Genomic DNA, 13288 nt, shown 5'->3' with positions numbered 1-13288 from the left:
CTCTGTAGGGATGATCAGAACAGGGGAGGGGCTGCTGCTGTGGGCCTACATGCACTTTCTGCCTGCATATCCCGCAATGAGGTAACATGTTGCAAGGCCGACTGACCAAGCACTCCAGCCTGATAAAGCTGAAAGCAATAAGTTTTTTCTTTTGTTTTTAAGCTCATCATTAGTAGCCCTCATACACGCAAGGTATTTTGCAGGGCCCTGCTTACAGATCAAGGCCGTGATGATCGGAGTCGAAGACAAATCTCTCCCCAGGCTGGCCGAATCCTGGGACAGTGTTTCCAGTCTGTCCTCGGGGGTGGGCCCTAACCTCCACCACTAGGCCCATTGGCCACTCGCTAATGCTCTACTCCCCTCTGAGTCGTTTACAGTCCCCATGCCCGGCACTGTACCCTTTTCCTGTCCCTGATACATAAATCCGCCAATTGCCGCATCCCCCTTTTCCTGTTCCTGAGCCCTAAAACTGCCCCTTGCCGCAGCCTCCTTTTCCAGCCCCCGACCCTTAAACCACCCCTGCAGCTACCCCATTTTCCTAGCCCTTAGGTCTAAAACCACCCCATGCCTCAGCCCACTTTTCCTGACCCTAAAACCGCCCCATGCATCAACCCCGTTTTCCTAGCCCTGAGTCCTAAAACTGCCCCTGCCGCTGTCATAACACCCATGGCCATTACCATGCATCCTTCACAAAGAACATGCCTTTAACACACAAATTCCATTTGCGTGGTAATGGTGAAGCGTGGTTAAGACCACGTTGTAATGGCTGTTTCTCACAGTAGACAGCATTATGTCCAATGATGCTTGTTATACAGCGGACAGGATACCTATCACGTTTGTGATGGAGTAACCCATCTGCCAAACTCTAAATCCGGCCCTTCGAAACCAACAAGTTAACCAAAGAATAATGCACAAGTGTGGAAACATAGGAAACTGAAACCATCCAACTCGGCATATGCTTCCCACCCTCCCCACAGCCGCCACAGAACAACTGTTGAGGAACAGTATAACTGGAGGCTGAATTGGTGTCGTTTTAAATCCAATTTATGTGATGGCCTGAACAAATGAGATCGGAAAGGCTTGGCAGGTGTGAACAGATATATCACATTGAGATGTTTCTAGACCCAGGCATTTTTCCCCGACACTCCAGACACAGAGGTAGCTGAAATTTTTTCAAATGGAGTCCTCCCTTTCCGTGTCCCTGTGGCCTGAATATTGAAGAGGTCTTATCAGTAGTCTTTCCTCACGCGCTGTCTTCGTGCTGCTCGTGGTACATGGGGAATGTACCATGACAGATTGTTTTCCCTCAGCAATGAAGAAGCAATTACATTTTTCACTGTCAGAGCGGATGCACAGCGACGGTGATAATATTATAGTCGCAGGTGTAGGTTGTGAATGGTAGTACTGTGTGTAGGTCAACAGTCCAGGGCCAAAGCTATTAAGGAACAGTTTAACCTCTTACTCACCCAAGACCTCCCCCCTTCTCCTGTGGCCTCCTGGGACCCAGATATGCCAACCTTTTCAGAGAATTTGTCAGAGCCTGGTTGGGTTTTAACAAATTGTCAGAGGTTGTGCAATAAGGCTGCGTAAAAGACAATAATAAAAAATCAACACTGCGCGCCAAAATTACTATATCAGGTGATGCATGACATGCGGGTGCAGAATGTAAGGTACTTTTTTGAGCACACAATGTGCCTGCCTGAAGATGCATCGGTACCCTTGGTATCGATAACTCAGGAGGAGGGTTTCAATCTTGTCCATTTTCCAGGTCACTCATAGTAAGGACCTCAGTCTTTCACAGTTCAGGTTGCAAAGCCTTGCCCTTCACATCTCTGTGGAGAAGGGAAGCTAAATTATATGGAGGTACAGGGAGAGACAGCAAAGCTAGGAACCCCCTTCAACCCTTGCATCCATTACAGTATGCCTTGCTGGCATTCACCAGATTATCTTAAGGACAGACTGAATCAACAAGTTTTTCCAAAGTTTTAAAATATTCCAATATGCACCATGCATATAGTAGAAGACATTACTTATTGTTGCCAAAAGAAAATGTAGTTGCTGTATTTGCTTAAATTTCCAAATGAACTCATGGTTCCCCTTATCTGGCTTTAACTTCTTGACCGATACTGTTTTTGCATGTTTCTCCATCAGCAATGAATATGTAACCTTAATAAAGACAATTGCTTTGAGGTCAAGTTCTATAAGATTATTTGACATCAATTCTTTTTGAGTAATGTCTCCTTAATTATCTGAGGATCCTTTTTCATCAAAGAAAAAAATGGCCAACGCATATTTAGCGACTAATATGACATACAAATGTCACTTCTTCTCGGCCAACTAATTAGTTGTTTTAGCCAGCTTGCAAGCTGCTACTTAAAATTATTTGACTCTCAGCAATCTGATTAGTAGCCCTTAAAGTAAATTAAAACGAGCACACGACCTGAAAACCGAGATTCAAATGGCATTTGCGTGCAAGACACAGATTTCTAGGGAGAAACTAATCAGATTGCGGAGAATCAAATACTTTTGAAGTACCAGGTTACAAGCTGTGTAAAATAACTATGAGTTGGCCCTGAAGAAGCGACATTTGCATGGCATATTAGTCGCAAAACACGCTGGCCATTTTTTCTTTGATGAAAAGAATCGTCAGTTAATAAAGAAGACATTACTCAAAAAGAATTGGGGGCTTATTTATGAGCCCTTGCATCACTCTTACGCCGCTGGTGCGTCATTTTTTGTGACGCACCAGCAGAGTAAAAAATTTGCCTTGTTGCACCATATTTACAAAGTGACGCATCTAGGTAAATGCGTCACTTTGTAAACCCCTGCGCCACATTATACCTGCACCAGGTATAATGTATATAAGGGGGGCGTTTTGACACAAGAAAGAGTCATAGAAGTGACGCAGTGAAATCTATAAGATTTCACTGCGCCATTTCTTGGACGCTTATGCGTCAAAATCTTACGTCTGCCTCATGGCAGGCGTAAGACTGACGCAGGCACTAACAACATGGGACTTGCCCATGTGAAAGTACACACTGCTGGAGTTGTGTCACTTTTGTGACACACTCCACCAATGCGTCACTTTTGCGCCTACAGATCCGTCAGAAATACTCACGTATCTGTAACTCCTTGCGACATTATGCATCATACTGTAAATATGACGCATCGTCAGTATCGCAGGGAGAGCGCAGTGAAAAGTGACACGTCGCTGTTGTCCCGCAGCGATGTGTCACTTTTCATAAATGAGGCCCTGATGTCTAATGATCTTTTAAAATTGTAACCACAAAACAACCCATCTTCATTTGGTCATGGAGATAACGCTAGGGGGGTTGAGCACTACGGGCCTCGTTTATGGGAAATGACGCATCACTGCGTGAAAGCAGGGATGCGTCATTTCTCAGTGCGCACTCCTTGCGACATACCTGATGCGTCATATTTACTGTATGACATATCATGTCGCAAGGAGTTACAGATACATCAGTATTTCTGACGTATCTGTATGGCGCAAAAGTGACGCATTACTAGAGTGTGTCACAAAAGTGACGCAACTCCAGCAATGCGTCCTTTCACATGGGGCAAGCCCCATGTGAAAGGTCCTGCGTCAGTCTTACGCCTGCTGTGAGGCAGGCGTAAGATTTTGACGCAACGGCGTCCTAGAAGTGACGCAGTGAAATCTCATAGATTTCACTGCGTCACTTCTACAAGGCTTTTTGCGGGGGAACGCCCCCCTGCATACATTATACCTGATGCAGGTATAATGTAGCGCAGGGGTTTACAAAGTGACGCATCTGCTTAGATGCGTCACTTTGTAAATAGTGCGCAACAGGAGGCATGTTTTACACTGCCAATGTGTCACAAAAAGGGACGCTTCAGAAGCGCAAAACTGACGCAAGGCCTCATAAATTAGGCCCCACGAGTGTTTCTTTAGGTCCTGCAGACATCTTAATTAGACTCCTTACTCCCCTCTTTTCCTTAGTTTTGTAGCTTAATGTAAACTACATATTCGAATGTCATGTTTTTTGCAAATCCTGCTTCGAGGTTCCTTCCGTCTGCATTGCACTTCTGCATTCTTTGTGGCATTAACCTTTAAAAAATATACGTACGTGTTATGAGCATAGCATGTCTCAAGCCGAAAGGCAGCGGAGCACTATATAAACACAACAATGAAGTCAACGATTGATCGGTGGGGTAGCTGTGTTGTAAGAGTGACAGTTGACTGTTACTGCGTCATGATGTAATGTCCTTTAAAGAGGTGCGTCTTCAGCTCTGTACTAAATTGAAGCATGGTTGGGCGGTACTGGTGGATACGCCCGGCCATGAAGATCCCAATCCTATGTACATCGCTAGAGTAAAGCTACGGTGGCTAGCATATCTTAGCAGTGACCACACAATGTTTATAATAAAATCTTACTATATGTGTAGAACTTTAGGCAGAGTGTTGGCTGTCTCTATCCACTGCAAATAACGAGCCTTGCAATTTATTCAAGTTGATGATGCGAAATGTACTTAACTAGGGTTGATGGAAGGTGAGATTCCCTCACAAGGATTCTAACCCAACCCACGACCTGCAGGTTGGAACAAGTGCAACCACCAAGAGGCTAAGGTGCTGAACCACATTGACTGTAATCTTTTTTTTTTCACCCTTAGGGAACTTCTCCTATCGGTGGCTTTGGGTCAGGCGCTGTCACTGCTGATCTGCGGCATCAACCTTACCAGCAAATACTTATCAGAGGATTTTCATGCCCATACGCCTCTCTTCCAGAGCTTCCTCAACTACATCCTCCTGTTCCTGGTCTACACTACCACACTAGCTGTGAGGCAAGGTAAGACGCCCTCTCAGGAAAAAAAATTCATACTACTGTGTTTCATGTATCTTTTCCCTCAGCAGTTATAGGTGTATGTTACCTTCACCCACCAAAACAAACAATTGAGACAAGAAGGGGAAAGGACCTTACCTTTTCTGCAAAAATATTGCTCTTAGGAGGAAATTTTTTCCCAAAAGGGGCAAAAATACAGACCCTTCCCTAGTGCAATGTTCTTGTTTTAATGATAGTACAATGAGCCCTCTTACACGAATGGATTCTCTCTGTCTCCCACAGAAACAGATGCAATATTTATGCCCAGACAACATTTCAATTACACAAGAGTTATTCAGATTATTTCAGGAATTGAATGTTACGCTTGTTATGTGAATTTCCCAAAAAGATCCCATTGCGCCACATTGCGTGAATATACCACCATTCATGGCATAAATAGAACAGGAGCATGTGAAAAAAAAGAACAACCAGAATGTGAGCAGCTGTTGTTCACAACAATTATGTTTTTGTGCTTTATTTAGCACAAAATACATCAGTCTGTCAAAAATTTAAATTACAACGCATTTTGTCTAAAGCACGGCACTAAATGGTGGCTTTGAATTTCAGTTAATTACTCCCAATTTTCCCAAAATTTCATGTAATTACACAAAAGCAAGTCAGCAAATTTAATACACCCCCAGAAATATTCTGCTCTGATATGTGTATTAGGCAACAGAGAGACCAACAGAACTTAATTGTAGAAATAATGCTTAAAATTCCACTGGACCAGCTACAAGTCTGTGCTGGGTTCCTCAAAGGAATTATTCCCACCGCCTTACAGCAATGCTTGCAGTCTGAAGGGTAAGCATGAGGTGTACTACTCAAAGACAGCAAAAGTGGCCAACCACTAACTGATGCGGCAGAAATGTAATTTCTAATTTCTTACTCTATAGTGCTAGTTTGTATTGTTTCCCATCCACTCTTCGCCCTTTGTGCAATTCTGCTGGTGCATTTATTATTTTTGTCTGGGACGGTCATCAACTCATCAAGAGGCCATTGTGAAGCTCGCCCTGTGGTATGAGCCCAAATAAAGGTCAGTCCAAGGTGGTCTACAGAAAAGAGGGAAAGATCCATTTAAATTATTTGGTAAATGCTATCACTTATGTAAAAGCAACTATACACATAATTATTATTGTTAAACAGAAATTGAACTGTAATTCATTTTGTTGCTAAACACATGGGGCTGCATGAGCTGTCAATATAAGCCACAGGGGATACATTATAAATCTCTAATGGAACCTGGGCATAAAGCTATAAATACCCACAATGCTCACAAGAGGTATGTGAATAATAAAGAAACATGCTATTCAACTAAAACCGGTGTAAATCAATAGTCCGCATGACAATGAAAAGAAACAAAAAACCCACGCACATTGCAATTGCATTCTTTCATTACCAACTCTGAATCATAACTATGAATAAACAATTGTCAAACAAGTTAACAAAGTGCTTAGTACAAGAAGTGAAATGCAAGTGACATTTCAACATAATGTCCAATTGTGTTGTTTCTTGTAGTTTTATATAGCGCGAACGTATCAGAGCACTTTACATGGGCACCAGTTGCGGTACAGAATGACACAATCATTTTGTTAGGCATGGGGAAATTAAGTGATATGCCCAGAATCACAATATGTTGAGCATCCCTGTCGAGACTCCAACCCGCTTCCTCAGATTCGAGGTCGAACAATCTAGCCGTTAGGCCACGTCCTATCTCGGTTAACCCCTCCCATTCTCATGACGAGCTGAGCTCTTCATGAGCCACGGCGCTCCGGTGCTCATGACGAGCTCAGCTCGTCATGGCCCGTGGAACGCTCAGGTGCGGGGAGAATTCCCTTGCTGTGCTGAGCGTTCCACGGGAGCCGGTGCACCTGTGGCGAGCTGAGCTCGTCATGAGCACAGGAGCGCAGTGGCTCATGACGAGCTGAGCTCGTCATGAGCATGGGGGTGCTGTGCGCACCCCCTCCCCCCAGCACAGCGGGGGAATTACCCCCGCAGGGAAGGGGTTAAAAGATGAATTACGATAGACATAACGAATAACTATTCATAGAGACATAGTGTCCCTAAATACATCCCTGTGTTTACTCTTCAGTAGTGGTCTGTTGCATTTGTTGCCAGCATCTCAAGCTTACTCAAACTTCTGGGTCATCATCAGGAATATTAGAATAAACCCAAAGCACCCTGGGGCTTATTTACAAGCCCCTTGCGCCACCCGTACGTCACTTTTCCCATGTTCAAAATGAAGCAAAAGTGGCGCAAGGGGCTTGTAAATAAGCCCCCCTGTGATTTAGACACTTTGGTAAAAAATCCAACAAGCATGACACTTGATATGTATAGAAAAGTCAAATTGCTAATATTTTGACAATGGCAGTAGTCCGCATTTAATGAGATGACTAAATCCATTGCGGGAAGAAGTAGGGTGAACAGATTTTGAAAAACAAACATCAGGACATTCCATAAACATAGAAGTAGGACTACAATTTTGCATCGACCTCGGGGCACCGACTGACTTGATAGATAGTGCTCACTAACATAAACAAACACATACATTAAGACACTAAGGGGAATTAAATGCAACTTTTGAACCCAGTATCATTATTGGGGCCCATCCAGGAGGGCAGGGTGGGGGAGGAAACGACCACAGACAAGTGATAAGGTGTGACAAAGGCCGCTTTATTGGAAGCAGGTGCATCCTAAATAAACAAACCTTGACCTGTGCCGAACAAAACTAAACCTCACTAAATAAGGAGTACCTGACCAAACCCCCACCCCCTCCCCTAAATGATTTCCCCCATTTCAACATAACATAACACCCACAACATATCCACAGCATACCACCTGAAACATGCCTCCTTACCTAATTAAACATTCCTTGACCTCTGCGACCCCCACCCCTTATCAAACAAGCCCAGGCCTCCTACCCATAACCCCCCTTTTGCTCTAGGAAAAGCGCCAACCTCTTGTATTGCACACCTGCACCTGTTCCAGTGACACGAGAACCCAACAACATCTGAACCCGATGCACCGTGCCCCCAAGAAAACTCCTCTGAGGACAACCCCCACCCCAAAATCCAAAACACAAAAAAACAGGGAGGGCGGGAGGGCAAAAACTCGCGACCAGGGTCCCCCTCCGGCTGCTGGGTCACTGCCACCAAAATGGTGGTCAGTGACCCAAAATGGCCAGTCTTAAACCACCCCCAGCCCAACCAGCCCAATGACCAGCCCAAAGGTAGCCCAACCCCCCCGGAACCAGCCCAAGCTGCCCAAACAACCCAGAAAGCCCCCTGTGGTCTCCTAAACACCCCCCCTTCCCTCCGGGCGCCAAAGCCCCCGGGGGTGGCAGGCCTCCCGATGGTCGGCCGCCCTCCCCAAAACCCCATTGGGAACTACATTGCTTTCAGCTCCAAGCTGCCAATTCTGCACTGGAGCACATGAAAGCTTAGCTCCTTGTGTATTTAGTCAAAAAACGGGCTATGCATTCAGTTTAAAGAAATTTGCCAAGCCATATGACGAGAAATTTGAGATTGTCCTGGCAAATCTAGGTTGTCTGATCACCCTAGGAATAAGTTCTCTAGAAAAATAGTGGAAGGGCAGTGGATGAATCAATCATCTGATCACACCCAGTATCTCAACTCTGTGCCTTTTGTGCCAGGCCCCCAATGAGATCCTCACAATCGAATTTATTTCTATGTGCCCATATTGTAGCATAGCTTCAGTCAATGAACAATGATGGTAGGGGACAGAAGTGGAAGGCCCGAATTTCAAAAGATTTTGCTGTGAGTAGATGTGACTTAATCTTGCACAACTCCTGGCTCACGCCTCAATTCCAGGAGTAAGCCAGGAGTGTTGTAGGAGTAAGTCACAGCACATCCAGGGCAGGTGGACTGTAGGATCAATCAATCAGGGTAGGAAAGCCCAGCAAAAATGCTGATTCCGCAAGGAATAAAGCCTCATTAAATACTAGTGCAAGGGGTTGTGGATTTCCGGACCACGTTTGTGCAGATTTCAAATTTCAAATCTTGAAATTAAGTTTGAATGTCAAAGAAAAGCTACACTACTGCATGTGGAATCAAGCTATTATTGATACGGCCAGGATTTTTCAGCACAAACATGTTCGCTCCAAAGAGTTCAGAAGCGTGGGATTGTCTATGCCCTTCATAGAGTCAAGTGGACAATCTAAAGTGATCAAGTCAAAACTGGATCCAAGGTTCAGTATCCAAGGTTCAGTATGTATGTCCTGTTTGACTTTGATCCAAGCAAAACTGGCACAGACACAAATGTGTGACCTTGTACACATTGCATAGTCTCCTATTTCATACCCATATATTCGCCATAAGTGATAACAAAATATTAACGGGAGAAAAAACTGTCACCAATTTTGATTGTCTTCAGTATTTGATTAGGGATATGTTAGAAATGGACACATGACCCACGGTCGACAAATAAAATCCATTACATGCACACCGAGTACAGCAATAGCTATTTCTTCGTTGCCTATGGAGACAAATACCTCAAAGGGTGTAGCAAAGGAGTAAAGCATATGTCACTAATGACCTGGTAGGACAGGAGAGCACGATGAAGTAGGAGCCAAGTTTCTGCGAGCTGTGGAGTCAGGACGCAGCCATAGTTCATACTGAGGGCTCATTAATGATGGCTTACCCTGACAGACACTTCGAGAGAAAGCAGTAGTGTTCTACTGTATTATCATCAAAGGAGGACAAGGAGGGCTGAACTGGGGTTGTAAATGTAATTGGAAACTCAAGGCGGCCATATACAACCATATTACTCAATACCCACTTTGCATTTTTTCATAATACATTTTTTGATTTAGGATATTTAGCTTGAAAAGGGTTTAATTCTACAAGTACAGGTAACAATGGGCACTGATTGGAAGTATAATGTTTAGGTTTGTCTCCCATGCATACATTGTTGATAAAACAATGGACAATGAGGAGGGTCAATCAATTCATGCAATTCTGTGGGTTCAGAATGTACCACATAATTATGAATTTACTACACTTGCCATAGAATTTCCAGACTCCACACATAATTTTTTTCTAGTTCAAATGGATGAATATTCTACAAGAAAAGTGGCAAGTAATGATTTTTTTTTCCCACATCATTTAGTTAACCTTCATGCATAATTTAGTTAACTTTTCCACACGATCCTTTTAGCACTGACAATGGTAAAGCTCTTCAGAGGAGATATATATATATATATATATTCACTGAAAAAACCATAGGTTAGAGACCATATATAGTTAGCTGGACATTTTATTGACATAAAACCAATGAAATTCCATATATAGTTAGTTGCACTAACTATATATCGCGCACCCGCAATCCACTGCTGATGATGTCACATATTACATCATTCATGACATGGTCAGTGACATCACTGATGACATCACTGATGACATCTCAAATGACATCACTGATGACATCACTGATGACATCTCAAATGACATCACTGATGACATCATCTAGTGTCTGTGTGTTTTTGTAAAGTTTAAATATGTTTTACATATTGAAGAATGAGTGGATGTATGGAAGACTGAGTGTGTGTGTGGCTGGCTGGGAGGTGTGTGACTCTGTGCATATCAATGTGTACTTGTATCAGTGATTGTATAAGAGAGTAAGCATGTGTTAGTATATGTGTGAAAAGTATGGTGTTCTGTGTTTAACTGTATAGATGAGGAAATCGAAGTGTGATTGATTCTTCACAGGACTGACTAGGTGTATGAGTGCATATGATAGTGTTGTAATAATGAGTGACTGTATGTATGAGTGATTGTATGGGTGAATGAGTGAATGTGTGTGTAGACGTAGGAATCAGTGAGTGCGTATGTAGAAACTGGTATTGGTGTGTCATGATGTCATCAGTGATGTCATTTGAGATGTCATCAGTGATGTCATTTGAGATGTCATCAGTGATGTCATCAGTGATGTCACTGAAGTATGGTGTTCTGTGTTTAACTGTATAGATGAGGGAATGGAAGTGTGATTGATTCTTTACAGGACTGACTAGGTGTGTGAGTAACTCCATGGATGAGTGGCAGTGTGTGAGTGTCTGCATAGGTGTATGAGTGCATATGATAGTGTTGTAATAATGAGTGACTGTATGTATGAGTGATTGTATGGGTGAATGAGTGAATGTGTGTGTAGACGTAGGAATCAGTGAGTGCGTATGTAGTAACTGGTATTGGTGTGTCATGATGTCATCAGTGATGTCATTTGAGATGTCATCAGTGATGTCATCAGTGATGTCATTTGAGATGTCATCAGTGATGTCATCAGTGATGTCACTGACCATGTCATGAATGATGTAATATGTGACATCATCAGCAGTGGATTGCGGGTGCGCGATATATAGTTAGTGCAACTAACTATATATGGAATTTCATTGGTTTTATGTCAATAAAATGTCCAGCTAACTATATATGGTCTCTAACCTATGGTTTTTTCAGTGAATTTTCAAGGTTTTGTAAATGCAAATTCCTAACTATATATGGTCTATAACCTATGGTTTTTTCAGTTAATTTCATTGGTTTTTTAAAAGCTAATATCTATAGCTGTAAAATATATTCTTTATTACGTGACGTATCACTTAGCCACGTGAGACGCGTCATGACGCGTCGCATAACCGTGACGTATCGGCTCTGCAGCGCAAACAAAACCCGTAACGTAAGCGTGCCGGAGCACGCTTACAGATATATATATATTTTTTAACCTTAATTAGACAAAATCCACACGTGCACATATCTTGAGGCCTTGCAAAGGCACATCAAACAAACAGTCCCTACAATTTTGCCAACTTTGCTGAAAATCTATTCCCTTAATTCTTTTTTTACTGTTTCTCTTGGTTTTCCCCTTGTTACGCTTACCGGGATGCTACCCGGTACGCGAACCGGACGCTCCAAAAACACAAGATGGCGGACTCCCGTTACGCTGCCGGTTAGCTGCCCGGTTCGCGTACCGGGAAGCGCCTCTACCGCGAAAAATCGCGGGGGACTTTAATATCCCCCTCATCAATCCTAGGGGGTCAGGAGGGGTTTACCTTGCCCCCTTTCCTTCATTTCCCCCTTCTTTTTTCACCACATCTTGTCTCTCGAACCTACCGAGAGACAAGATGGCGGCCGCTCCTGACTGTTTACAATGTTGACAGCTACGCTGCCGGTTAGCTGCCCGGTTCGCGTACCGGGACGCGCCTCTACGGCGTAAAATCGCAAAAAAATTTTTTTTTTATTTTTTGGCCCGCGGGGCACTTTAATATCCCCCTCATCAATCCTAGGGGGTCAGGAGTGGTCTACCTTGCCCTCTTTCCTTCATTTCCCCCTTCGTTTTTCACCACATCTTGTCTCTCGATCGTACCGAGAGACAAGATGGCGGCCGCTCCGGACTGTTTAGAATGTTGACAGACACCGGAGAGCCAATCAGCTTCGCTTCGCGAAGTTCCGTTACGCGTCAGGTACGCGAACCGGGGCGCTAACCGGAGCGCTGTCACAGATATATATATATTTTTAAACGTTAATTTCTCAAAATCCACTGGAGCACATATATTGAGACATAGCAAAGGCACGTCGGGCAAACCATATCTACAATTTTGCCAAGTTTCATGTAAATCTATTCAGCCGTTCGAGGTAAAAGTGAGTCCAACCGCCCTATGGAAAAATGAATGGGGAAAACGCGTTTTGGGACCCCCCTTTTCTCTCGGCCCTCCCTTGACGAAACCCCCCCCAAATTTTCAGGGGCTGCTCAGAAACAAAATGTGCCATTTTCCTGCAAATTTCAGCCAATTCCGTCCACAAACGCCAAAGTTATTAGACATAGAAGTTTCAGAAATCCCATAGAGAAAAAATCCTAACTATATATACCCACTGGCTATCGCCAGTAGGTATTATACATATATAAACATATATAATCTGCATATCTATATAAATATAAATGCATGCATACATATACATATATGCATACATATGCATGTTATTTACATGAAAGTTTTAAAAACACTAATAAAAGCAAAGCTAAAAAGCCACCTCATTACAAACAGAATGGCTTTAACTTAAACGAGGGCGAGATCTATTGCATTTTCAATGCTTGTTTACTTTGGTTCTATCAAGAAGGCATTCAGATGTGTCACACATTTGCCATAAATTCTGAATGTTAGCACTCTAGTTGCTCATTAGATCACTGTAGTAAAGCTAGTGCTCACCAGGGAAGTCTGCTGCTAATCATGGTTTGCAGCCATTTTCCCGCATTTTTTATCCCGCAGACTTTCAGTCCGCATACCATTATCCCGCAAGGTCATTGACCTCGCATACCATTATCCCGCATTTTTTCAAAACGCATGTGCATTTATCGCGCATGCCTTTACAAAGAATTACGTTTTAAAGGCATGTATGGTAAATGCATTTGCGTTGTGAAAACCACGA

At 43.3% G+C, this 13288-nt stretch overlaps 1 protein-coding gene across 1 annotated transcript in view; it reads left to right on the top strand.

The window, feature by feature from the left end:
- Positions 1-13288, top strand: part of SLC35F1 (solute carrier family 35 member F1) — a 1021228-nt gene that overhangs the window by 436599 nt on the left and 571341 nt on the right. Inside the window, exon 2 of the mRNA XM_078646867.1 lies at positions 4651-4826. Within this exon, the coding sequence (XP_078502993.1) occupies positions 4651-4826 (176 nt within the window). The remainder of the gene's footprint in view (positions 1-4650; positions 4827-13288) is intronic.

The sequence above is a fragment of the Lissotriton helveticus genome, chromosome 6, assembly GCF_964261635.1.
Source record: "Lissotriton helveticus chromosome 6, aLisHel1.1, whole genome shotgun sequence".
Taxonomy (NCBI): Eukaryota; Metazoa; Chordata; class Amphibia; order Caudata; family Salamandridae; genus Lissotriton; species Lissotriton helveticus.
This window is presented reverse-complemented; position numbering and strand designations above follow the sequence as displayed.